The 27,953-nt window shown below is 44.8% G+C and overlaps 1 protein-coding gene across 2 annotated transcripts in view; it reads right to left on the reverse strand.

The window, feature by feature from the left end:
• LOC140463354 (slit homolog 1 protein-like) overlaps positions 1 to 27,953 on the reverse strand; it is a 334,431-nt gene that overhangs the window by 47,866 nt on the left and 258,612 nt on the right. The window contains exons 35-37 of one of the 2 annotated variants that reach the window (XM_072557190.1): positions 26,321 to 26,609; positions 22,975 to 23,186; positions 6,211 to 6,850 (exon numbers count right to left, since the gene is read on the reverse strand). In XM_072557190.1, coding sequence (XP_072413291.1) covers positions 6,612 to 6,850; positions 22,975 to 23,186; positions 26,321 to 26,609 — 740 coding nt within the window. In that variant the 3' untranslated portion in view covers positions 6,211 to 6,611. Of the gene's footprint in view, positions 1 to 6,210; positions 6,851 to 22,974; positions 23,187 to 26,320; positions 26,610 to 27,953 lie in introns of those variants that run through there. The other variant, XM_072557191.1, reaches the window with a different exon arrangement.

A 27,953-nucleotide genomic window follows, 5' to 3' on the forward strand; every position in this document is an offset into this window, starting at 1 on the left:
GCAGTACTGTTTGAGTGTGGTGGAGATGGATTCACTCATGGCTTTCAAACAGGAATGGGTTAAACTCCTGAAGAGAGAATTGACAGGACTACGGGGATAATGTGAGGGAGTGGGACAAGCTGAGCTGCTCTTGTGGAGAGTTGGCACAGACATGATAGGCTGAATGGCCACCTCCCTTGAAACCAGTTGGTGTGGACATTTCTTTGTGGATGGCACTCCATTTCCTCATAGGGCCCTGCCTATTGACCACCTGACCTCAATAAGTGGGCAAAGAAAACCAGCAAAATTATTAATCCTATTAAGCTTGGGTACATTCCAGTACAAAGAATTAAATCTAAGTTTTAGCTAACCACCCACTCTGTATCATACTTTGGTCCTGTTTGAATGTCTAGAATTCACAGAGATCAAAGCTTAGGGTGGATGGCATCGTTTGAGTAAAATGCATATATCACTCACAATGAACTTTACTTAATTGTATTTAGATTGGTTTCAGATGCTCAAGAAAACCTTTTAGCAGTATGCTTTGCTAAACGGGGAGTTGGTCGATCTATTACCCACTTGACATGCTGCAGACTGATCAGAAAATTAACATAAATATCACCTTGAAAGCTTCAGCGGTCGTGGTAATAGACAGTAAATCGTATCGCACTGTTTGGTTCTGCTGCTCTGTGTTTGTGTGACTATGGAGAACCCATTTTCTGCCTTGTCCTTTTCTCCATCTATTTTTATACCTCTTTCTTCCTTTTTGAAGTGTTTCTATTACTGCTGCCTTCACTGTGTCAGTTTCACCTTCTTCTTTTGTTTCTCCTTCCCTTGAAGGAAGTTAGATGGCCGTGACCTTTCCCCTGCCAATTTGGCCATCACTGATGTGCTAATCACTCAAAACCAGCTCAGTGTCACTCCAGAGACTAGTACCAGATTCCCGAAGTAACTTTTTTCCCAAAGAACTTGGTTGTGGCAGGAGACTCCCAGAGGATATTAATATTAATAGTAACATTAGCAAATTTGCTGATGATACAAAGCTGAGTGATAGGGTGAAAGGTGAGGAGGATGTTAGGAGATTACAGGGTGACCTGGACAGGTTAGGTGAGTGGTCAGATGCATGACAGATGCAGTTTAATGGTGGATATATGTATGGTTATCCACGTTGGTGGCAAGAACAGGAAGGCAGATTACTACCTAAATGGAGTCAAGTTAGGTAAAGGGGCAGTACAAAGAGATCTGGGTGTTCTTGTACACCAGTCAATGAAGGCAAGCATATAGGTACAGCAGGTAGTGAAGAAAGCTAATAGCATGTTGGCCTTCATAACAAGAGGGATTGAGTATAGAAGCAAAGAGGTTCTTCTGCAGCTTTACAGGGCCCTGGTGAGACCGTACCTGGAATATTGTGTGCAGTTCTGGTCTCCAAATTTGAGGAAAGACATTCTGGCTATTGAGGGAGTGCAGTGGGTTAATGAGGTCAATTCCTGGAATGGCGGGACTATCTTACGTTGAAAGATTGGAGCGACTGGGCTTGTATACCCTTGAGTTTAGAAGTCTAAGAGGGGATCTGATTGAGACATATAAGATTATTAAAAGATTGGACACTCTGGAGGCAGGAAACATGTTTCCACTGATGGGCGAGTCCCGAACCAGAGGACACAGCTTAATAATAAGAGGTAGGCCATTTAGGACAAAGATAAGGAGAAACTTCTTCGCCCAGAGAGTGGTGGGTGTGTGGAATGCTCTGCCCCAGAGTGCAGTGGAGGCCCAGTCTCTGAATTCGTTTAAGAAAGAGTTGGATAGAGCTCTCAAGGATAGTGGAATCAAGGGTTATGGAGATAAGGCAGGAATAGGATACTGATTGACGATGATCAGCCATGATCATAATGAATGGTGGTGCAGGCCAAAGGGCAGAATGGCCTACTCCTGCACCTATTGTCTGATAGAGGAATTACTTTAGGGATGTCCTCTGAACATCCCAGAATAGGTCAAACCTCTCTGATTTGAGGCTTGTGACTGGCCAGAATTTAGGGTGGTGGGGGGGTGGGGAGAGATGAAAATGAGAGATCTTGTCTTCATTTGGTTAGCTAACAGGAATCAGGCAATGGGTCAAATATGGGTTTCTTTTGGTTAGCAAGCTGCAACTAATTAGTACCAAGGAGATTAGTCCTCAATTATTTAGAATCCATGTCGATGACTTCGATGAAGGCACCGATTGTATAGTTGCTCAGTTTGCTGATGAGACAAAGATATGAAAGTAAATTGTAAATTCTGAAAGAGTTTATAAAAGGATTGAGGTTAAGTTGGCAAAAATGTGGTAGATGGAATATAATGTGTGAAATTGAACTTGGACACCTTGGCAGAAAAAGTGAAAAAAGAATAATGTTTAAATGGTGAAAGACTGTGCAACTTCATAGTGAAGAGGGATCGAGCTGATGTGGGAGACAATGGTATGTTGTAATATCACTGGGTTAGTCATCCAGAACCTCCTGGTGACATGAGTTCAAATCTTGCCATGACTGATGGTGAAAATAGAATTCAATAAAAATCTGCAGATCTGTAGTTTTTATTTATTCATACGATGTGGTTTTTGCTGGCACAACCAGTGTTTATTTCCAATCCCTAGTTGCCCTTGAGAAGGTGGTGGTGAGCTGCCTCCATGAAGTACTGCAGTCCATTTGGCATAGATGCACTCATAAATGTTGTTTGGGGTGGGGTTTGACCCATGACTTTGACCCAGCAGCACTGAAGGAATGGTGATATATTTCCAAGTTGGGATGGTGAGTGACACGGAGGGGGAATTTGCAAGTGGTGGTGATTCCATTTATCTGCTGCCCTTGTCTTTCTAGATGGAATTGGTCATGGGTTTGGAAGATGCTGTTTTAAGGAACCTTTGTGAATTTCTGCAGTGCTTCTTGAAGATAGTAACAGCAGTGTGTACTGAGTGTGTGTGATGGAGGGAGTGGATGCTTGTGGATTTAGTGCCAATCTAGCAGGCTGATTTGTCCTTGATGGCATTAATTTTCTTGTGTTGTTGGAGCTGCACCAATCCAGGCAAGTGGGGCGTCAGGAGGGGAGTTACTCATTGCAGGTTTCCTGGCCCAGTCACCACTGTGTGTTTGTGTTTTTATATACATGGCTAGTCCACCTTTTTGTGGATGTTGATAATGCTATTGAATGTCAAAGGATGGTGGTTAGATTCTCTCTCATTGAAATTGGTGACACTTGTTACTTACCTCATGCCAGCCTGGATATTGTCCATATCTTGTTACATTTGGACATGACTACTTCAGTGTCTGAGAAGTTGAGAATGATGCAGAACTTTGTGCAACCATCATTGAACATTCCCACTTCTGATTTAATAATGTAAAGAAGTTCATTGAAGCAGCTGGAGATGGTTGGGCCGAGGACACTGGCTTGAGGAACTCCTGCAGAGATGACTTGGAGCTGGGATGACTGACTTCCACCATCAATGGTATTTTCCTTTGTGCAAGATACGACTCTAACCAGCAGAGAATTCTATCCTGATTCCTTTTGAATATAAATTTGGTCAGCCATCTTGATGCACACACTGTCAAATACAGTCCTGATGGCTGGAGTATTGTGTACCTTATTGTGTCAGAAAATAATTGCGATAGCAACAGTTCAGACAAATGTACCTGACTGATTACATAAGAAGAAGGCTTGCACAGTTTGGGCTTGTATGCATTGGAGTTTAGATGAATATGGGAGGTCTTATTGGGTGGTGGGCAGCCTCGAAGCGTTGAATGGCCTATTCCTAATAGAGTCACAGAGATGTACAGCATGGAAACAGACCCTTCAGTCTAACCCGTCCATGTTACCAGATATCCAACCCAATCTAGTCCCACCTGCCAGCACCCGGCCCATATCCCTCCAAACCCTTCCTATTCATATGCCCATAAAAATGCCTCTTAAATGTTGCAATTATACTAGCCTCCACCACTTCCTCATTCCATACACGTACCACCCTCTACGTGAAAAAGTTGCCCCATAGGTCTCTTTTATATCTTTCCCCCCCCCCCCCCCCCCCCACCCTAAACCTATGTGCTCCAGTTCTGGACTCCCTGACCCCAGGGAAAAGACTTTGCCTATTTACCCTATCCATGCTCATAATTTTGTAAACCTCTATTAGGTCACCTCTCAGCCTCCGATGCTCCAGGGAAATTCTGTATTCTTGAGTCGGGAATCTGTGGAGGTGAAGTTGATGGACGGGCAGGTGTGCACAAACCTCTAAACCCAGCTTAATGCTTTAAGCACATTGTCTCACATGGAGCTGTCACTGCAGATTGTGAATTGAAATTATCAGCATCCAAAAACCCATTGAACAGGAGTGAAGAGAAGTGGAAAAGATATCCTCTTAGTCCATCTCATCTCTCCTCTTCATCTGTCTCTTCCTTCCTCTCTGTTAATCTGTTGGAGGCGAAGTTAAATTGAGATCCCTCTTCACCCCTCCTGTCCCCTGAAGAGCAGTAAAATATCTCTTGAGACTTTTAGGAAGTAGGGCAGAAGAGTTCTTGCCCAGTAACAATTCGAGGATTCCATGACTAATAATAAAATGTTATTCAAGGCAGGTTCTTTCAGGCACACTTTTCATTGCCCCCATTATTTGTCTGTTGGTTTTGGTGACAGCAGGAGTCCTGGAAATTAATCTCTCTTTCCTGGAGACCTGGGGATAGTCCTGAAGGTTTGACAATTATAGCTTCTGAGGGTGTCCACTCTGCTAAAGGCCAGGTGCTGCTGGTGGTTGCTCTCCTCCTGTGTACTACTTATTGAAAGAGATGTGAAGCATATTTGTTGAAACAAAATGCAAGTTGCTGGGAATAAAAACTGAATGGCGGGATTGGTGACTTGGGTTAACTGCAGTGTCTCCATTGCAATGCCCACCATCGGCAGGCTGAATCAGTCCCGTTAGTAAGCAAACCACTCAGTCCTCACGAGAGACCTTTTATTTACGTTCTTACTGAGCAGTTTTAAGTATAAGCTCTGACTTTTTAAATAACATTTTATTATATATTATAACCATACAACAAAATTAGGGAGCCAAGCACCTTACCTTTGAAAGAAAAACTCGTAAAGCATTTCGTTCAGGAACGGGATTTGTTGGTTTGAATGTTATTCCCTTACACCAGGGCTCTGCTTGTGTTGCTATATTTGAGAGGCAAGCATACCCTACGTTGCTTACATGCTGCCTACACTGCACACCGTGTGTTGTATTAACACAGAGGATCAGATAAAAGGTAAAGCAAGAGGTGTTACCGGGATACATGATGGTGGGGTGGGGGGTGGGGGGTGGGGGGAGTGGGGAGGAGTAGGTGACACTTTGAGTGATCAAATCCCGATGGGCTCATAGACTCTGAGATGGGTTAGAACTGTGACTCAACTTTCCATCTGTGTGAGTTTTCGTTTGAGAGAATTTTTTGGCTCTTGGGATGATGGTTATGAGTGTTATAGAGAAAAATTACTCAACTATCCAACATGAGATACAGCACAGGGTTAGACACAGAGTACAGTTTCTTCTACACGTCCCCATCAAACACACCAAGGACAGATATAGCATGGAATTAGATACAGAGTACAGCTCTCGCTACTTTCTTTTTTAACCTGAATATAAAGCTCTCTGGACACTGTCTCCATCAAACACTTCCAGGACAGGTACAACATGGTTTTAGATACAGAGTATATTCCTCTACACTGTCCACATCAAACGCTCCAAGGACAGATATAGCATGGAGTTAGATACAAAGTACAGTTACCTCTACTCTTTTTAATCTGAAAGTAAAGCTCTCACGACGCTGTCCCCATCAAACACTCGCAGATGAGGACAGCACAGGATTAGATACAGAGTAAAGCTTCCTCCATATTTTTCCCAACAAACGCTCCCAGATCAGGTACAGTACAACATCAGATACAGAGTAAAGCTCCCTCTATACTGTCCCCAACAAATGCTCCCAGGACAGATACAAAACAGGGTTAGATAAAGACTAAGTCTCCCACTACGTTGTCTCCTAATAAAAAAAAATGAGAAATGGGCTGAGGGGCGAACCACTGAAAGAGTTTGGAACGTAAAGGCAGCTTTCACTCCTGTATGACATGCACAAGTGAAGGAACTTGCTTGGTTTGCTTTAGCTGGTGTGATTTTTACCCCACAACCCCTCCCACCCCAGCCCTTCCCTCCCATCAAACCCCAGTCACCCACCCACCCCCCAACCTCCCCATAACATCAGACAAGAATGTAAGGTAGACAAGTGACAGACAGTGTTAGCATCCTGGATTGTGTCTGCTCCCTCTCCCCAGATTGCCCCTTCTGGTGCTGCTGCCTGTTGCTCCAGACCCACACCGATGGTGGTCCAACTCCACCAAGGTATCTCGCCAGCTTCTGTTCTTCTGAATGTACATTTCTATCTCCGGTCTAGATCAGACGATGCTCTTCCTTTTTTATTTAAAATTATTTTATGTGGTTGTTTCAAACGAGTTTTTAATTATATGAATAAATCACCGTCCTGTGTCGATCTTGCTGACCTGCGATGTTGTTGACTGGGTATGTGTTTTTATTATGCATAATATATTCCAGTGTTGGGTGGCTGGTGGGGGTGGGGAGTCGATGGGGGCTACAGGCACCGGGTGCAGCCACACTTGGTGCTTTTCTCCACTTCCTCGGTGAAGGATGAGCCATCGCTGCACTCGAAGGTGTATTTCCGTCGCTTGGCCCTCAGCTCAGTGCAGCAGCCCTGAGCCCGGCACGATCCCTGGCACATCACCCAGGAGACTCGCCGAGTACTCTGGCAGATGGTGTAGCCCCTCTGCAGCTGGTAATAATCGCGCACGGGCAGCCCTCGACACTCCGCTTCTGCAAAGGTGTGCGTGGGAAGGGGAGGGGTGGGGGTGTGTGGGGGAAAGACAAGAAAAAGAAGTCAGTCAGAGGAGGCTGCTCCATGGTCATGCCATCCTTTGGGCTGGCACGGTGGCTCAGTGGTTAACACTGCTGCCTCACAGTGCCAGGGACCTGGGTCCGATGCCAGCCTCAGGCGACCGTGTGGAGTTTGCACACTCTCCCCGGGTTGTGGGGTAAAATCACACCAGCTAAAGCAAACCAAGAAACAAGCTCTTACACTAGTGCGTTCTCCCCTGCGTGGGTTTCCTCTAGTGCTCTGGTTTCCCCATTTCTTTGGCCTTGCTAAGTTGTCCCATAGTGTCCAGGGGTAAATGTAGAGTAATAGGGTAGGTGAATGGGTTTGGGTGGGACACTCTTCAGGGACCTGTTGGGCCGAAGGCCCCGCACTGTAGGGATTTGATTCTATTCTATCCAGGCTGCAGATCCACTGGAGCTCAGTAGGTATTAGAGAGGAATCTTCTGCCTTAAGGGCACTGTGAGTCAACCCACAGCAGGTGGACTGCAGCCATCCAAGAAGGCCGCTCATCACCTCCTGGAGCACAGCTTGGGGCAGCCAATCAATGCTGACCCGGCCAGCAATGCCCACGTTCCACAAATTTCTTTTTTTTTAAAAAAAACTTCACTTGTGAAATACCAGGCTCCTGGATTCAAGTCTCACTCTAAGGGCCTTCAGCGCATTAAACCAAGGCTTACATTCCCAAGGGCAGTGAACTTGGTGAAGGAGCACTGCACAGTCATGGGTTCCACCTCTCGGTGAGACATTAAGCCCAGATCCCATTAGCCTGGATGTAAAGGATCTTAAGGCACTATTTTAAAGAATATCGGGGGAGTGTGGGAATAGGAGTTCTGCCATTTAATTAGATCATGGCTGATCATCTCCATGCCACCTGTCTGCAACATCTCGAGGTCCCTGGTTACCATTGGTCTCTGGAGCCCAATTGATTTCTGTCTTGAACCTGCTCACTGGCTGACTGTACCTCCACAACCTGCTAGGCTTGAGAATTCCAAAGTTTCACCACCCTCTGAGTGAAGAAATTCCTCCTCATCTCCATCTTTCTCCTGAGACTAGGTCCAATAGCTCCCTCTAATTTTCTTCTTTGGTGCATGGAGCTCAGAGGTTTATGCGTGGCACAACTTCCAAAACCAGAAGTCAGTGCCTTGGTATACTGTGCAGCACGTGTGGAACCTTGGAGCCACTGTGCAGCAGCTTAGAGGGAGAAATGATTAAGTCACTTGTTTTTAGACTTATGACATTTCCCCCCCCCCCCACTGGCTTCTGTATCCATCCACCTAGCATGTACTGTAAGAATTGTGTAGGATTCAATGCAATAATCTTCCTTTCTTCAAAACTCTAGAGAATACAGCCCCAGTTCCTCATTCTCTCCTCAAAAGACAATCTTGCTAACCTAAGGATTAACCTGGTGAACCTCTGTTACATTCTTTCTGTAACAAATATATCCTTGCTTACATAAAGAAATGAAAACAATACACACTACTCCAGGTAAGGTCGCACCCAGGCTCTAGACAACTACAACAAGACATCTTTAGTCCTGTGGTCAAACCAGAACAAGGCCTTGTGGCCCGGTCAAACATTTACCTCACAAGCAGACGTAGATTGGAAAAAGCAGGAAAATGGAGTTGAGGATTATCAGATCAGCCATGGTCTGAATGGCCTACTACTGCTTTTGTGATCTTGGGTTTCTCTGGAGTAAGAACTAGTCAATATATTAATCATAGCAAAATAGAAACACTTCCTCAATACCAGATGTGTGCTGTGGTTGTTTTGTCTGGACAATGATAAAATGCATTGAATCATTGTATTTTCTGATTTCAAATGGTTTGTTTGCATTGATTATCTCTGCAACCTATTTGTTCCTAAAACACTCTAATTCTGACCTGTTAACAATCCCTGATTTCTGTCACTCCATTGTTGGTGTTAAATGGGCCCCAAGCTCTGTAATTTTCTCCCTAAACCTCTCCGTCACTCTCTCCTTCTTTAAGACACTCCCTAAAACCTACCTTAGATCTTTTGGTCGCCTGCCTGATTATCGCCAACTTGGATGCAGTTTGGGACCTGTCACTGACAGCTTTACGTAAATGGAAGTTGTTATCGATCTGTTGCTGGCATATTTTAAAGAGGTAAGGACAATACTTCGGTTATTTCTTGATTTTTGGAAAAAAAAATGACCATAGCTTCTCTCATCATTTCAACTTTCAATTTGTGATGACGTGGAGGTGCCAGCGTTGGACTGAGTTGGGCAAAGTCAAAAGTCACACGCCACCAGTTATAGTCCAAGAGGTTTATTTGGTAACACAGGCTTCCAGAGCACTGCTCCTTCATCAGGTGCTAGTCAGATTGTGCACATGGGGGTCAATGGGCGACATTGGTTTCAAGAGGACGGTCACCATTTCTGTTCTAAATTAGTTTCCCTCAAAGTCCCCCTTCTGCAGGCACCTTTACCAAAGGTTCATACATGAATTAGGAAAATCCATGTCAACATTGTCGTGCCCTCTCTCAGAATCTGTGATCTGGGCATACCCAGTGTGATGGGAGGCATGGACCACTGGCTCCTTGAGTAGGAAGCCTGCCGTTGTTTAGCTTTTTGCCTCTATTCTGTACCACCCACCTTTTTTCTGTCTCAAAATTAATTCAGTCCCACATGAGATGGTGCTGATCTATTGGGTCTCTCGTTTCTCCAGCGTTGAGTCTCGATGAACATGTTTGGATCTCCATCACATACCAGCATCTGTGAATACTCAGTTGAGGTTGCCTGCTTGACCTATGTTGCCAATGTAGTTCTGTGGCAGCTATGATCACCTGACCCTCCACCCACCCATCCTTCCCTCCAGTCTGCAGCCATCGATCCCCTGCCAGAGCCACCTTCGCACCCGCCCAATTGGAATGCTGGTAGACTCATTATCCATTCGGGGTAAAAACAATGACTGCAGATGCTGGAAGAGCACAGCAGTTCAGGCAGCATCCAAGTAGCTTCGAAATCGACGTTTCGGGCAAAAGCCCTTCATCAGGAATATTCAATTTTGTCGATTTCGAAGCTACTTGGATGCTGCCTGAACTGCTGTGCTCTTCCAGCACCACTAATCCAGAATCATTATCCATTCGGCTGATTCTTCATCCTGTCCCTAATCTTGTGACTAGTCATCATTTTCTTCTTATGTTACTTTTGGCCATGTTCCAGCATTTTGATTCTATAACAATGAAGGAAAAGCAATGCTTCCAAGTCAGGATGGTGTGGAGGTGATGAAGAAGACATGTACTGGGAGTGTTTGATGGGGTCAGTGTAGTGGGAGCTTTACTCTGAACCTAACCTTAGACTATTTTGATCATGGGGTTTTTGACAAATTTGTTTAATGAACACAACTCCCCTGAAAGACCAAAACATTCCGCTTTCATTCAAAGTCACAGAAGTAAAATCAGGCTCATGATTGATTGTGACCTAACCTCGTTACCTAATCGAGCTGTACGAAACTGAGGCCACTGAGGGAAAGCTCAGTGTTTAACTCACAATGCTATCCTATCCCTCATTATATTTTACCTTTGTCCATTTCTCCTGTCCTCATCACCTTATCGCTTGGACAAAGGAAGAAAAAATTGGCCACTCCTTCTCAACATCATTCAGTGACCTGAATCACAAATGCCATTTTATTGCTTTGGCTCCATATTAGTTGATAAACTCAACTTAGACTTGATCAATCTCCATCCAGCTGGACCACGGCATTCCAGATTCACATCAGTCTTCGATTCTTGAACTGCCTCGTAAATTTTTAGAAGAAATTTGTTCTTGGGAAATGGGCCTCACTAATAAGGTCAGCATTTGTTGCTCATCCGTAATCGCACTTAAACGGAGTGATGTTATTCCTGAAGGCCATTAAGAGTTAACTATATTACTGTGGGTCTACAGTCTCCTGCAGGTTAAAAATGACAGGTTTCCTTCCCTAAAGGCCATGAGTGAACCAGATTGGCTTTTACAACATTTAGTGATACAGGCAGTCCCTAGATTTTGAACAGGACCAAGATGCAGTGGGGAAAGACCACCGTGTAAGCTCCTTCTGCTGAAGAATGATGGGGGGTCCATTCAGTAACTGGGCCCTCTGTCTCTGCTAATGGCCAAGAGGGTGATTGTAAATATAGAAAATGGTGAACGTCAACGACTCAGAGTTGTAGAGATGTACAGCACAGAAACAGACCCTTCAGTCCAACTTGTCCATTCTGACTAGATATCCCAAACTGATCCAGTCCCATTTGCCAACACTTGGCTCATATCCCTCTAAAACCCTTCTATTCATATACTCATCCAGATGCCTTTTAAATGCTGTAATTGAACCAGCTCCCACCACTTCCTCTGGCATCTCATTCCATACACACATCACCCTCTGCGTGGAAATGTTGCCCCTTAAGTCCCTTTTATATCTTTCCCCTCTCACCCTAAACCTATGCCCTCTAGTTCTGGACTCCCCGACCCCAGGGAAAAGACTTTGCCTATTTACCCTATCCATGCCCCTCATGATTTTATAAACCTCTATAAGGTCAACCCTCAGCCTCCGATGCTCCGGGGAAAACAGCCCCAGCCTGTTCAGCCTCTCCCTAGAGCTCAAATCCTCCACCCCTGGCAGCATCCTTGTAAATCTTTTCTGAACCTTTTCAACTTTCATGACATCCTCCCGATAGGAAGGAGACCAGAATTGCATGCAATTTTCCAAAAGTGGCCTAACCAGCATACTGTACAGCCGCAACATGACCTCCCAACTCCTATGCTCTGACTAAAAAAGGAAAGCATACCTAACGCCTTCTTCACTATCCTATCTACCTGCGACTCCACTCTTTTTTTATAGATATTTTTATTAGGCGACTCCACTTTTAAGGAGCTATAAACCTGCACTCCAAGGTCTCTTTGTTCAGCAACACTCCCTAGGACCTTACCATTAAGTGTATCAGTCCTGCTAAGATTTGCTTTCCCAAAATGCAGCACCTTGCATTTATCTGAATTAAACTCCATCTGCCGCTTCTCAGTCCATTGGCCTATCTGATCAAGATCCCTCCAATTTTGGTGTCATCTGCAAATTTACTAACTATACCTGTTATGCTCACATCCAAATAATTTATATAAATGACAAAAAGTAGAGGACCCAGCACCGTTCTTTGGTGCACCCCACTGGTCACAGGCCTCCGGTCTGAAAAACAACCCTTCACCACCACCCTCTGTCTTCTACCTTTGAGCCATGTCTGTATCCAAATGGCTAGTTCTTCCCGTATTCCATGAGATCTAACCTCGCTCACCAGTCTCCCATGGGGAACTTTTGTCAAACATGTTACTGAAGTCCATATAGATCACGTCCACCGCTTTGCCCTCATCAATCTTCTTTGTTACTTTTTCAAAAAAACTCAATCAAGTTCATGACACATGATTTCCCACGCAAAAAGCCATGTTGACTATCCCTAATCAGTCCTTGCCTTTCCAAATACATGCTTTTCCCTCAGGATTCCCTCCAACAACTTGCCCACCACCAAGGTCAGGCTCACCGGTCTATATTCCCTGGCTTGACTTTACCACCTTTCTTAAATAATGATACCAATTTTGCCAACCTCCAGTCTTCCGGCACCTTACCTGTGACTATCGATGATACAAATATCTCAGCAAGGGGCCCAGCAATCACTTCTCTAGCTTCCCGCAGAGTTCTCGGGTATGCCTGATCAGGTCCTGGGGATTTATCCACTTTTATGCATTTCAAGACATCCAGTACTTCCTCTTCCGTAATATGGACATTTTTCAAGATGTCACCATCTATTTCCCCACACTCTATATCTTCCATGTCCTTTTCCACAGTAAATACTGATGCAAAATACTCTATTCATATCTCCCTCATCTCCTGCGGCTCCACACAAAGGCTGCCTTGCTGATCTTTGAGGGGCTCTATTCTCTCCCTAGTTACCCTTTTGTCCTTAAACCCTTTGGATTCTCCTTAATTCTATTTGCCAAAGCTATTTCATGTCCCCTTTTTGCCCTCCTGATTTCCTTCTTAAGTATACTCCTTCTGCCTTTATACTCTTCCAAGGATTCACTCGATCCGTCCTGTCTATACCTGACATATGATTCCTTCTTTTTCTTAACCAAACCCTCAATTTCTTTAGTTATCCAGCATTCCCTATACCTACCAGCCTTCCCTTTCACCCTAACAGGAATATATTGTCTCTGAACTCTTGTTATCTCATTTCTGAAAGGCTTCACGTTTTCCAGCCGTCCCTTTACCTGTGAGCATCTGCCCCCAATCAGCTTTTGAAAGTTCTTGCCTAATACCATCAAAATTATCCTTTCTCCAATTTAGAACTTCAACTGTTAGATCTGGTCCATCCTCTTCCATTTTATGGTTGCTGGCCCCAATGTGCTCCCCCACTGACACCTCAGTCACCTACCCTGCCTTATTTCCCAAGAGTAGGTCAAGTTTTGCACCTGTTCTGAATCAGAAAATTTTCTTGTACATTCTTTACAAAGGTCCTCTCCATCTAAACCCTTAACACTATGGCAGCCCCAGTCTATGTTTGGAAAGTTAAAACCCCTACTGTAACCACCCTATTATTCTTACAGGTAACTGAGATCTCTTCACAATTTTTTTCTCAATTTCCCTCTGACTATTAGGGGGTCTATAATACAATCCCAATAATGTGATCATCCCTTTCTTATTTCTCAGTTCCACCCTAATAACTTCTCTGGATGTATTTCCAGGAATATCCTCCCTCAGCACAGCTGTAATGCTATCCCTTATCAAAAACGCCACTCCCCCCCCCTCCTCTCTTGCCTCCCTTTCTATCCTTCCTGTAGCATTTGTATCCTGGAACATTAAGCTGCCAGTCCTGCCCATCCCTGAGCCATGTTTCCGTAATTGCTATGATATCCCAGTCCCATGTTTCTAACCATGCCCTAAGTTCATATTCCTTCCCTGTTAGGCCCCTTGCTTGCATTGAAATAAATACAGTTTAGTTTATTAGTCCTACCTTGTCCCTGCCTGCCCTGACTGATTAATTCTTTTCTCAAGTGTACCAGTTTCAGATTGATCTCTTTCATCACTATCTGCCTGGGTTCCCCTTACCACCGCCCCCCCCCCCACCCACCCCACCTCCTCCTACCCACCCCACCTCCTCCCACCGTATGTTAGTCCCCTTCCAATTCAGGTGCAATCGTCCTTCTTGTACAGGTCACTTCTACCCCAGAAGAGATTTCAATGAATCAAAAATGTGAGTCCTTCTCCCATATACCAGTTCCTCAGTGACTCATTCATCTGCTCTAACCCCCTCTTCCCACTCTCACCACCCTCGTAGCAATGGGAATAATCCGGATATTACTACTCTCGAGGATCTCCTTTATAAATTCCTGCCTAACTCTCTGTAATCTCCTTTCAGAATCTCAACCTGTTCCCTTCCAATGTCGTTGGTTCCAATGTGGACAATGACCTCCTGCTGGCCCCTCTCCCCGTTGAAACATTCTGCACCCGTTCTGAGACATCCTTGATTTTATCACCAGTGAAGCAACACATTAGTCTGATTTTTCACTGCTGGCCACAGAAACGTCTGTCTGTGCCTTTGACTAGACAGTCCCTTAACACAATCAATCTCTTGGAACCCGAAGTACCCCTCATTACATTAGAGCCTGTTTTGATACCAGAAACTTGGCTGTTTGCGCTACATTCCCCTGAAAGTCCATCACCCAGTACATCTTTTTCAAAACAGCATACTTGTTTGAAGTGGGGATAGACACGAAGACTCCTGTGCTACCTGCCTACCTCTCCTACCTTTCTGGGAGTTAACCCATCTATCTGATTGTATCTGCAGCTTTTCTCCCTTCCTATAACTGCCTTCCATCACACCCCCTAGCTCCTGTAAATTCCTCATTGCCTCTAACTGCCGCTCCAACCAATCCAATTGATCTTAGCAGGATTCGCAACCAACGGCACTTATTGCAGCTATAATCCTCAGTAACCCGTAAACTCTCTTGAAACTCCCACATCCGACAAGAAGAGTGTATCACTCTACTAAAGGCCATTTTGCTCCTTCCAATCTCGAGAGTGTGGTGCTGGAAAAGCACATCAGGTCAGGCAACATCTGAGCAGCAGGAGAATTGTCATTTCGGGCATAAGCCCTTCCTGATGAAGGGCTTATGCCCGAACTGTTGATTCGTCTGCACCTTGGATACTACCTGACCGGCTGTGCTTTTCCAGCACCACACTCTCTGCTATACTGGGTGGTGAGGGAACAAATGAGGGGAAACAAAACAGACCTGACTCATTTTTACCAATCTGCCAGCTGCAGATGCATCTATCCATAACAGTGTCATTATGAGTCCGTGTGGAGTCTTCACATTGAGAATACCCCCCATCATGTGTTGTGGAACTATCGTGGTATTAAATGGAATGGACTTGCAGATCTAGCAACTGAAGACTGGCATCCATGAGGCACAGTGGGCTATCAACAACAGAATCGTACTCCAGCACAATCTGCAACTGAGTGGCCTGGCATAACCTCTCCACCCCCTGCTCCTCAACTCTGTCATTACCATCAAGTCTGGGGATCAACCCTGGTTTAATGAAGAGTGCAGGAAGGCATGCTGGGAGCAGCACCAGGCACACCTCTGAATGAGACGTTAATCTGGTGAAACTACACGAGACTCCTTGCATGTTGAATAACATAAACAGCAATGGTAGGCAGAGCTAAGTGATCCAATACCATGGATCAGATCTAAGTTCTGTACTCCTGCCATATCCAATTGTGAATGGGTGGACAATTAAATGACTCCCTGGAGGAGGAGGTTCCACATTCTTAATAATGGGAGAGTCCAGCACATCCACGCAAAAGGTAAGGCTGAAGAATTCACCTCAATCTTCAGCTAGAAGTGTCAAGTGGATTATCTATTTCAACCTCCTCCAGGGATCCCCAGCATCCCAGATGCTAGTATTCTGCCAATTGAATTCACTCCATGTGATATCAAGGAATGGTTGGCAGTATTGGATACTGTAAATGATATGGGTCCTGATAACAATAATGCAGACTTTTGCTCCAGAACATGCCGCTCCCCTGGCCAAGCTGTTCCAATAAGTTACAACACTGGTATCTACCAAACAATGTGGAAAATTAGAACAAAGAACAAAGAAAATGTACAGCCCAGGAACAGGCCCTTCGGCCCTCCAAGCCTGAGCCGACCCAAATCTACTGTCTAAACCTGTCACCCAATTCCTAAGCATTTGTACCCCTCTGCTCCCCACCTACTCATGGATATGTCCAGTGGCATATCTGCATCTTAAATGAACCTACCGTGCCTGCCTCTACTACCTCTGCTGGCAACGTGTTCCAAACGCCCACCACCCTCTGTGTAAAGTACTTGCCGCGTGTATCCCCCTTAAACTTTCCACCTCTCACCTTGAAAGCGTGACCTCTCATTATTGAATCCCTCACCCTGGGAAAAAGCTTGTCTCTATCTACCCTGTCTGTACCCTTCATGATTTTGTAAATCTCAATCAGGTCCCCCCCAATCTCCTTTTTTCTAATGAAAACAATCCTAACCTACTCAACCTCTCTTCGTAGCTAGCACCTTCCCATACCAGGCAACATCCCCGTAAACTTTCTTTGCACCCTCTCCAAAGTGTCCACATCCTTTTGGTAATGTGGCGACCAGAACTGGACACAATTTTGTAAATCAATGTCTTGTACAATTTTAACATGACCTGCCAGCTCTTATACTCAATACTCCATCCGATGAAGGCAAGCATACCATATGCCTTCTTGACCATTCTATCCACCTGTGCAGCAACCTTCAGGGTACAATGGACTTGCACTCCCAGATCCCTCTGCCCATCAACTTTTCCCAAGGCTCTTCTGTTCATTGTATAATTCACTCTAGAATTAGTCTTGCCTAAATGCATCACCTCACATTTGTCGGGATTGAACTCCATCTGCCACTTTTCTACCCAACTAGTCTATCTATATCCTTCTGTATTCTTTGACAGTCCCTTATGCTTTCCACTACTACACCCCCAATCTTTGTGTCATCTGCAAACTTGCTGATCATACCAACAGTGCCCACTTCCAGATCATTTATGTATATTACAAACAACAGTGGCCCCATCACTGACCCCTCATGGAACACCACTGGTCACCTTTCTCCACTTCGAGAAACTCCCTTCAACTACTACTCTCTGTCTCCTGTTGCTCAACCAATTCTTCATCCACCTAGCTAGAACACCCTGCACATCATGTGACTTCACTTTCTCTATTAGTTCACCATGAGGAACCTTATCAAACGCCTTACTAAAGTCCATGTATATGACATCAACAGCCCTTCTTTCATCTATCAACTTGGTCACTTCCTCAAAAAATTCTATTAAGTTGGTAAGGCACGATCTCCCCCACACAAAACCATGTTGCCTATTACTGTTAAGCCCATTCTTTTCTAAATATAAATAGATCCTATCCTTCGGTACCTTCTTGAGCAACTTTCCCACCACTGACATCAGACTCACTGGTCTGTAGTTACCCAGAATATATCTACTATCCTTCTTGTACAGGGGGACAACATGAGCAACCTTCCAGTCCTCCGGCACCTCATCTGTATTTAAGGATGCCACAAAGATATCTGACAGGGCCCCAGCTATTTCCTCTCTTGCCTCCCTCAGCAACCTGGGATAGATCCCATCCGGTCCTGGGGATTTGTCCACCTTAATAACCTCTAGCCTACCCAACACATCTTCCCTACTTATGTCAATGTGATCCAGACTAATCAAACTTCTATCTCTAATCTCAACATTCATCATGTTCCTCTCCTCAGTGAACACTAATGCAAAGTAATGGTTCAGAATCTCACCCATTCTCTCAGGTTCGGCACACAGCCTTCCTTCATTATCCTTTAGTGGACCAATCCTTTCTCTAGTTACCCTCTTGCTTCTTTTATAAGAATAAAATGCTTTGGAATTCTCCTTAATTCTGCTCGCTAAAGCTATTTCATGACTCCTTTTAGCCCGCTTGAATCCTTGTTTAAGACTGGTCCTACTCTTCCGATATTCCTCCAGGGCTCATTCTGTTCTTTGCCGCCCAGACCTTATGTACACTTCCCTTTTCCTCTTGGCTAGTCGTATGATTTCTCCTGTCATCCACGGTTCACAAATCTTGCCTTTCCTATCCTTTGTCTTCAATGGGACATGCCTGTCCTGCACTACCTTTGAAAGGCTCCCACATCTCAAATGTGGACTTCCCTTCAAGTAGCTGTGTCCAATCCACATTTCCCAGCTCCTGCCTAATTTTGATATAACTGGCCTTGGCTTCTTCCCTTAGGACTACTCTCATCTTTGTCTACAAGTATTGCCCAAGCATGCCCTATACACAAAACAGTACAAATCCAACCTAGTCAATTACCACTGCGTCAGTCTACTTGCGATCATTAGTCAAATGATGGAAGTTATCATCAGCAGTGCCCAGTAAACAGCATTTACTCAGCAATAACTTGCTCACTGACACCCAGTTTTGATTCCGGCAGAGCCATTCAGCTCCTGGCCTCATTACAGCCTTGGTTCAAACATGGACCAAAAGCTGAATTCCAGCGGGGATCTGAGAATGACAGTCCTTGACTTCACGGCTACAATCAACTGAATGTGGCATCAAGGAGCCCTAACAAAACTGGAATCTATGGGCATCGGGGGACAAACCCTTCAGTGGTTAAAGTCACACCTGACATGTAGGAAGATGGTTGTGGTTTTTAGAGGTCAGTCATCTCAGTGAGAGAACATCTCTGCAGGAGTTCCTTAGGATGGTCTCCTAGGCTCCAGTTGCTTCATCTATAACCTTCTTTCCATTATAAGGTTTACTGATGATCGCACACTGTTCAGCACCATTTGTGAGTCCTCAGATACTGCATTTGGGCATGGACTGTGTCAGTGAGACCTGGACTATATCCAGGCTTGGGTTGAAAAGTGGAAAGTAACATTTGTGCCAGGCAATGTCTATTTGCAATAAGAGTCATTTTTACCATTGTCTTTGACAGTCAATGGTATTACTTCATCAAATACCTAACTATCAACATTCTGGGTGTTACCATTGACCTGAAATGATACTGAACGAGCTATTAAAATATAGTGGCTAAAACAGTAGGTCATAGAGTCATAGAGATGTACAGCACAGGAACAGACCCTTCGGTCCAACCCGTCCATGCCGACCAGATATCCCAACCCAATCTAGTCCCACCTGCCAGCACCCGGCCCCTATCCCTCTAAGCCCTTCCTATTCATATACCCATTCAAATGCCTCTTAAATGTTGCAATTGTACCAGCCTCCACCACTTCCTCTGGCAGCCACCCTCTGTGTGAAAATGTTGCCCCGTAGGTCTCTCTTATGTCTTTCCCCTCTCACCCTAAACCTATGCCCTCTAGTTCTGTCTAAGGCTTAGAACCCTGCAGATCATAACTCACCACCTGACTCCCCAAAATCTGTCTATGACCTACCAGGCACACGTCAGGAGTGTGATGGAATCCTCCCCACTTGCCTGGATGGATGCAGCTCCAACAACACTCAAGAACCTTGACACTTGTGGACAAAGCAGTCCCTGCTTGATTGGCACCACATCCACAAGCATCCACTCCCTCTACCATTGACACTCAGTAGCAGCAGTGTGTACTATCTATAAGATGCACTGCAGAAATTCACCAAAGATCCTCAGACAAACCCACTTCCATCTAGAAGGACAAGGGTAGCAGATGCATGGTAACACCATCCCCTGCAGGTCCCATTCTAAGCCCAAGATTTGGAAACACATCATGATCCTTCAGTGTCAAAATCCCAGAATCCTTAATGGCATTGTGGGTCTACCTACAGCATGTGGACTGCAGCGGTTCAAGAATGCTGCTCACCTCCGCCTTCTCACGGATCAACTCGGGATGGGCAATAAATGTTGGCCAAGCCAGCGATGCCCACATCCCAAGACTGAAAAATAATTAATTCCATCAGCTGCTGTGGTGCAAAGTGAACCCGTGTCCCCACAGAATTATCCTGGGTCCCTGGCTCACTAGCTCAATGACATTACCATAACGTCACAGCACATCATGTTGATCATGGTTCTGTCTGTATGTCATCCCCCCCCCAGACTCTGTTCCACTATTTCAAAATGATCCTGCAATGAGTTTGACAGACACTGCGTAAACGCAAACAGCTTTTCTTAATAAAGAACAGTACGAGCCAATAGCTCAATTCAGGCTATTTTCATTATTACTGAGACAATTCTGTATTGGGAAAAAAAAACTGTGACATAGAAATAAATAATTAATAATTACAAGAATAAAATGGTCACTGTTACTTGATTTTGACCACGTTTTAACTTTTTAAAACAAGAGCTATCGCCAGCAAATTGCATCAGGAATTCAGAAGAAATGTCTTTGGCCAGAGAGTGGGGAGAATATGGAACCAGGCCTCACTGCAGCAGCTTTAGTGAATTGAATCAATGCAATTAATGGCAACACACGAAACACAAAGGAATAGGAGACGCTAATCAAAATGAGGTGAGAGGGAGCTCGGCTGGAGTGTGAACAACAGCATAGCCCTCTGCCTAATTGTTCTGTTTCTCTGCTGGATGCTTAATATCATTCTACAAAAATAATGTATTAAAAGGATATATTATCCTTTCACTTGTCTGCTACATTGACTGTCTTTTTAATTTCAAACTAGTCACTAAGATTGTGTTCCAGCTTTAGTTGATTTAAAGAAAAATAACCTATACATGGTCAATTTTTCAAAAACATTCATCATGGGATATGGGCGTCCCTGGGTAGGACAGTATTCATTGCCCATCTGTGACTACACAGAGCATCAACTACATTGTTGCGGATCTGGATCCACCTGTACGTTAGCTAGACCCAGGTAAGGACAACGTTTCCTTCCCTAAAATGATCTGTTTGGGTTTCTCCAACAATCAACAATGCCCTCATGGGCATCATTTGACTCTTAATTCCTATTATTGCAGGATTTCAAATCCAGGTCCCCAGATTATCACCTGGGTCTTTGGATTAATCATATAACAATAATACCACTAGGATACTGACTCCCCTGATATAGGACTCCTGCAGGTCCCACATGCGTCAAGATCAGGCAACTTTGTGAATCAGGCCTCTAGTCATTCTGCTCATCTTGATGCTGAGATGAGGCACATCAAAACTATCCTGTGTGAGAAGTGATACCCCTGATTACACCATCACATGCTGTAGATAGAGTGTGGTGCTGGAGAAAGCACAGTAGGTCAGGCAGCATCTGAGCAGCAAGGGAGTCAACCCTTCACCAGGACTGCAGGGTTCACTATCTCCTCATCAATTGCTGTACATCACAAGAACAGGTGAAAGATCTGACCCTATGTCAGATTATCCTGGGAGGGGAAGGTGCCTCACAGACCTGAGCAACACCTGCCGCTAGCTGTCCCATATTGCTACTACACAGAAAATCCAGGAGTCGTGTCCTCCATTAACACGATGCAACTGTCAAGTGAAGAGGACGTCTCACCCCACAATGCAAATAAATGACGTGACGTATACATGTCAGCGTCAGTGTGATGTTCGGTATGTCGTCTGTACCTCCCAGCAACCGGCCAGATCACACCTAACAATGTACCCCATTGACCATTCACAGTGGTTAGGAGGTCACATGTGCTGAACCAGCATGTGCTAGCAAGCCTCAGATAGTATATCCACCGTTCAATGTGACTCTAGTCTTGAAGGTCATTCATTAAATCATCCAGACTGCGCTGAGCTACATCAAAAAAGCAATTTAATATTATCAGCTGGGCCCACAGTCTGATGCAGTTGTGTGTGCCGAAGTCATGTCCATTAACACCCAGGACCCTGTTTTATGTGGGCAATAAGAAATAGTACAATCATTGCAAAAAAATGGGGACATGGAGACAGCTAATCTCTGCTGTAATCCCATGGCAACACCCTGACCAATCCAAATCTACCTTCCCGGTCTCAGAATTAAGATTGAAATAACTTCCTGATGTCCCCTCTTCTCATGCTGTATAAAATGTTGTCTATTTTTGTCAAGTCTGTTTCTTGCATCCTAGCTCTGATGAGACAAGATGAAAAGCTTCAACTTTGAGTTTCCTTTGTACAATATTTAAGTTTGTGCTGGCAAGCATTCGCTCCTGTCAAACCTATCTAACTTTCTAATCTGGTTTTCTCTACCACCTGTTGTCTTACCCAGGCCTGACAACGTTTTAAATTATCCTTGAACTACTAGACACCTGAAAGGCAAACTTACATTTCTATAGCGTCTTTCACAACCTCAGGATATCCCAAGGTGCTTTACAAGCAAGGGAGTGTTTTTTTTAAAAGTATGGTCCTTGTTATGAGGTAGGCAAGACAGTAATGTGCACACAGAAAGCTCTCACAGTGAAATAACCAAACAAATGGTTATATAAATATGAACCAATAAATGTTTCTCAAGTGTTGATTCAGGGATAAATGTTGGGTCAGAAACTGAGGGAAAATCCCTTTGCTCTTCTTTGAAACGTAAACCCGAGAGGGCAGGTACGGGCTCGGTTTAATGTCTCATTCAAAAGAAGTTGCCTTCCACAGTGTAGCAGTCCCTCAGTATTGGAACTATGAGTGTCATCTGCATCTTGTGCTTTAGTATCTGGGGCACAGATTGAATTTCTGGCCCTCCTGACTCAGTGTGTTAACGGAGGATGGCATGTTCATCAGTACCCACTTGGTCTAATTTCACTGGTTAGATTTACCTTTACATTCAAATTCCCTATCATAATCCCAAATGTAAAACCTCCCATGAACCAGCAGTGCATTAATATATTGTAATCGTCAATTTATTTTTGAACTTTACATTTAAAAGGATTTCCTTTTGTATCTGGTAACCTGGTGCAGTATTAATCCAGCTGAAACGTCCCCCAACATTTCAGCTCTGCCTTGTATGATTCTGGCCAGACTGTGACTATTTGGCAAACGATAAATTCACACGAAAACTCATTCCCTTTCAACCTGCCATCTCCCCCAACAGCCTCCAGCTCCTCATATGCCTGGTGCCATGCCAGTACCTTGGTTGCAGAGATCTCCGGTGTAACCATCTTCACACTCACACTTGGCATCTCCGAGCTCAGAGATCTGACATTGACCGTGCTCACATTGCAACCTCTTGCAGGGGTTAAATAGCTCTTGCTGCTGGTTGCAGAGCGCTCCCTTGTGTCCATCATCACACTCACAGCGGTAAGTCACCAGGTCCAGAGCCACACAGCTCCCGTGCACGCACCTGCAACAAAGAACAACAGTGTAGATTCAGCTTTACTCTGTATCTAACCACATGCTGTCCCTGCCCCTGGGAGTGCTTGACAGGGACGGTGTAGAGCGAACTTTACTCTGTATCTAACCACATGCTGTCCCTGCCCCTGGGAGTGTTTGACAGGGACAGTGTAGATTCAGCTTTATTCTGTATCTAACCACATGCTGTCCCTGTCCTTAGGTGTTTGACAGGGTCAGTGTAGAGGGGGCTTTACTCTGTATCTAACCCAATGCCATTTCTGTCCAGGGAGTGTTTAACAAGGACAGTGTAGAGGCAGCTGTACTCTTTATCAAAGCACATGCTATCCCCATCCTGGGAGTGTTTGATTGGGTCAGTGATAAGGAAAGTTTACTGTCTATGTAATCCAATGTGCCCCTGTCTTGGGAATTTTTGATGGGGAAAGTGTAGAGGCAGCCTTACTTTTGATTTAAAAGAGTACAGAGGGCTTTACACTGACTGTCACCAATATTGTACCTGTCCTAGGAGGTGAACTGAGAAAAATAAGTGGAGCAGGAATTGATCCTGTGTCTGTTTGATGTGGATTAGGAGGATGAAAAAAAATTCAAAATTATGAAACAATTCATAGTTCCTTGAAAGTACAGTTGTAGGTAGATAGAATAGTGAAGAAGGTGTGTGGTATGCTTTCCTTTATTGGTCAGACCATTGAGTACAGGAGTTGGGAGGTCATGTTGTGGCTGTACAGGACATTGGTTAGGCCACTGTTGAAATATTGCGTGCAATTCTGGTATCCTTCCTATTGGAAAGATGTTGTGAAACTTGAAAGGGTTCAGTAAAGATTTACAAGGATGTTGGAGGATTTGAGCTATGGGGAGTGGCTGAACAGGCTGGGGCTGTTTTCCCTGGAGTGTCATAGACTGAGGGGTGACCTTATAGAGGTTTATAAAATCATGAGGGGCGTGGATAGGATAAATAGACAAGGCATTTTCCCTGGGGTGGGGGAGTCGAAAACTAGAGGGCATAGGTTTAGGGTGAGGGAGGAAAAATAAAAAAGAGACCTAAGGGGCAACCTTTTCATGCAGAGGGTGGTGTGTATATGGAATGGGCTGCCAGAGGAAGTGGTGGAGGCTGGTACAATTACAGCATTTAAAAGGCATCTGGATGGGTATATGAATAGGAAGGGCGAAAGGGATATGGGCCAAGTGCTGGCAAATGGGACTAGCTGTGATTAAGATATCTGGTCAGCCTGGACGAGTTGGACCAAGGGTCTGTTTCCGTGCTATGCATCTCTCTGACTCTGTAATGAACTAATTGGGGCTTTAAGTTCAAAGTCTCACAACTTTATCCAGCTTTGTTTCTGAAGGCAGCAAATTCCACAAACACCCTCCGGTACCCGGACTCCAGTGAATGGACACAGCCTGACAGGCTGATCGACCTTAGGGTGAATTGTAGCTAAGTCTTAATCTGAAGTGGCAAAATCTGGAGCTTTACCTTTATTAAAGATATGTCCTCATCCTGAGCTGGTCTCACTGAAGTTAGTTATATGAGCTACACTTAACTTCAACTAATGAAGTGACAATGAATTCCTTCTGGTCTGTGAGCCTCAGTGTCATGCATGGTGGTGCTATTAGCAATAGACATATAGGGGAGGAAGGTGAAGGTGGTGAACAGACAGAGGCAGGGCTGGACTGGGAGGAGCTGTAAAGGTTCATTATGAATGTACCTCTGCTGTATGACAGGCTTGGCAAAGACAAAGACTGACCTCTGGTGGAGAATATTAAAATCACAACTACTGAATGGACTGCAGAAAACCCCTGTCTCTCATCTTTGATGGTTTATAGAAAAATCTTTGGAAGGCTGCAAGACCCTTTACAGAAAATGACACATTTTGTGAAGTTGTATCCTGTGTTGTAATGTAGTAAAATGCACCATTCAGTTTGCACACAAAGATGCCACAAACCAATAAAGGGCCTGATAATTTGTTATTCTGTTTTATCGAGAGGTGAATGTTGGCTAGGATAGAATTGGGGAGAGATTCCCTGCTCTTCTCCAAAAAAAGTTGGTGGCACCTTCTGCATTTACTGGAGGAGACAGCTAGGGCCTCAGATAATGTCTCACCTGTGAAGTGGCAGTGCAGAACATTGAGAGGCCTAACCTAGATTTCGTGCTCGGTTCAATTTTTAGAATGCGCGACTTCAATGGCTCTCAGAAGCACATTCAGTATTAGCTTTCAAACAGGAACTTGATTAATACCGAAAGAAACAAGGTTGAAGGCTAGGGGGAGAGGCTATGGGATTGGTTTATGAGGAGAGACTGAGGAGACTGGGATTATATTCATTGGAATTTAAAAGAATGAAGGGGGATTTTATAGAAACATGCAAAATTATGAAGGGAATAAATGAGATAGAGAGGATAAAGTAGAGAGGATGTTTTCACTGGCAGGTGAAACTAGGACAAGAGGGTATAGCCTCAAGATTAGAGGGAGCTGATTTAGGACTGAATTGAGAAGGAACTTCTTCACCCAGAGGGTTGTGAATCTGTGGAAATCCCTGCCCAAGGGAAGCAGTTGAGGCTTCCTCAGTAAATGTTTTTAAAGCTAAGATAGATAAACAGTAAATGAATTGAGGATGATAGAGAGCGAGGGGGTAGGGGTGGTAGGTGGAGCTGAGGCCATGAAAAGATCAGCTGTGATCTCACTGAATGGTGGAGTGGGCTCCAAGGGACAGACAGCCTACTCCACTCCTAATTCTTGTGTTCTTATGTTGATGAGAGGGAATAATTGGCTAGCACTTTTAAAGTTGAACCCTGATCCATGCAAGGGGTTAACACAGCAGGTGTTCTGTCAAAGACAGAGGGTCTGACAGGAGGAGTGAGAGACGGATAGGTTTTGGTTTGGAATTTCCAGAGCTCAGGGCCCAAGCAACTCAAGGCACAGACACCAACAGTAAAGCAATTAAAGTTCAGAATGGCAAGATGTCAGAATTGGATAAACTGAGATGTTTGGAGAAGATCAGAGAGATGCATGGTCTGAAAGATTCAAAATAAAGATACTCCTTAACTGGATAGGTGAGAAAGCACAGGGACGGGGTGATAAGCAAACAGGTTTTGGTGAGAGTTGCGACTTAAGGTCATATCTTGCGACTTACTTGTGTCCCAGGCATGGATCACCGAGTGGCTGGTCACAGTGAGGTCCCAACCAGCCCGGCTCACAGTGGCACACAGGGTCAGAGTCTGCCTGGGGCTGACAGATACCATGGAGGCAGATGATCTTCCTGCAGGGCTCACAGCCTGGCACCACACCAACCTTCATCTGGGTCTTGGTGAAGTCCTGCAGCTCGTTGTTGATGTAGAGGTTCTGGATGCACCCATGGAAGCTGGACCCATTCTGGATCTGCCAGAGGTGAAAGGCCGCAGAATTCACATCGACGGGCATCCCTGGGCACGGGGACGGAAATGCAACCATCACAAACAGGCACACAGAGAGCTACTCACCGGGAAATGAATCTGACTGATATGTCAAGGAACACATCATATTCCTAGGGATAAAAGCAAATTACTGCGGATGCTGGAATCTGAAACCAAAAGAAAAAATGCTGGAAAATCTCAGCAGCATCTATAAGGAGAGAAAAGAGCTGACGTTTTGAGTCTAACTGACCCTTTGTCATATTGTTATGGATTCTGATATCACGAGGACTGCTTCCCCTGGTTGGAGAGTTTAGATTAGAGTCAAGGTGAGAGTGGTGCTGGAAAAGCACAGCAGGTCAGGCAACATCCGAGGAGCAGAAAGATCAAAGTTTCGGGCAAAAGCCCTTCATCAGAAATTCCTCCTCGGATGCTGCCTGACCTGCTGTGCTTTTCCAGCACCACTCTCATCTTGACTCTTATCTCCAGCATCTGTAGTCCTCACTTTCACCCTGGAGAGTTTAGAATCCAGTCTCAATCTTCAGATTGAGATAAGGAGAAACATCTCCATGCAGATGGTTGTGAAACATTAGAATTCTCAACCCTGGAGGGTTGTGGATGTTTAAGAGTTAAGACTGGGTTTGATAGACTTGTTTTTAATGTCAGTTTTCTATTCGATCCTAAAGTCTGAATTAAGGGGGGGGGGGGTTGAGGTGGAGGAAGGGAATCAAGGGCGCTGGGGGAAGAGGTAGGAGAGTGGAGATGAGGATTATCAGATCAGGCATGAACACACAGACTCAGTAGACCGAATGGTCTATTTCTGTACTGACATCTTCTGGTCTGAAGTGTGAATGCTCGGATGCAGGGTTTCCAACCTCTGTCACTAACAGCCTCTGCAGTGCTTCGAGAACCACTCACCGTGTTTACTGTAAAACCCACTACACCTCCACCACCCCTGCCCCCCTCTCCACCAGCCTCAGGGCACTTTCTTCCACACCTATATTGGGATTGAGAATCCAGGGGGATATGGATAATCAGTGGAGTGTGGAACTGTGTTAAATGCCAATCAAGATCCTAATAAACGGGAGTGCAGCATTAATGGGCCGAATGCTGCTCACCTTTCTTACATTATAAGCAGAATCCAGTCAATATATCAGTGTCCTGTTGCAGCCCGTTCTGCTGCTCAATGAGATTATATCTCATCTTATGTGACACCACGTATCTCATAATCTCTTTAAGTCCATCATCACAATGCCTTGCCCCTCCATGCTAATCAAATGAAAGCCCTTGTTAATAATGAAGAAAGCTCGACCTTCAAGGGATAATAGGAATGGCCAAAACATACCAGGCCTTGGCAGCAACACCCACACCTCAAGA

Source organism: Chiloscyllium punctatum, chromosome 38, assembly GCF_047496795.1.
Source record: "Chiloscyllium punctatum isolate Juve2018m chromosome 38, sChiPun1.3, whole genome shotgun sequence".
NCBI classification, from domain to species: domain Eukaryota; kingdom Metazoa; phylum Chordata; class Chondrichthyes; order Orectolobiformes; family Hemiscylliidae; genus Chiloscyllium; species Chiloscyllium punctatum.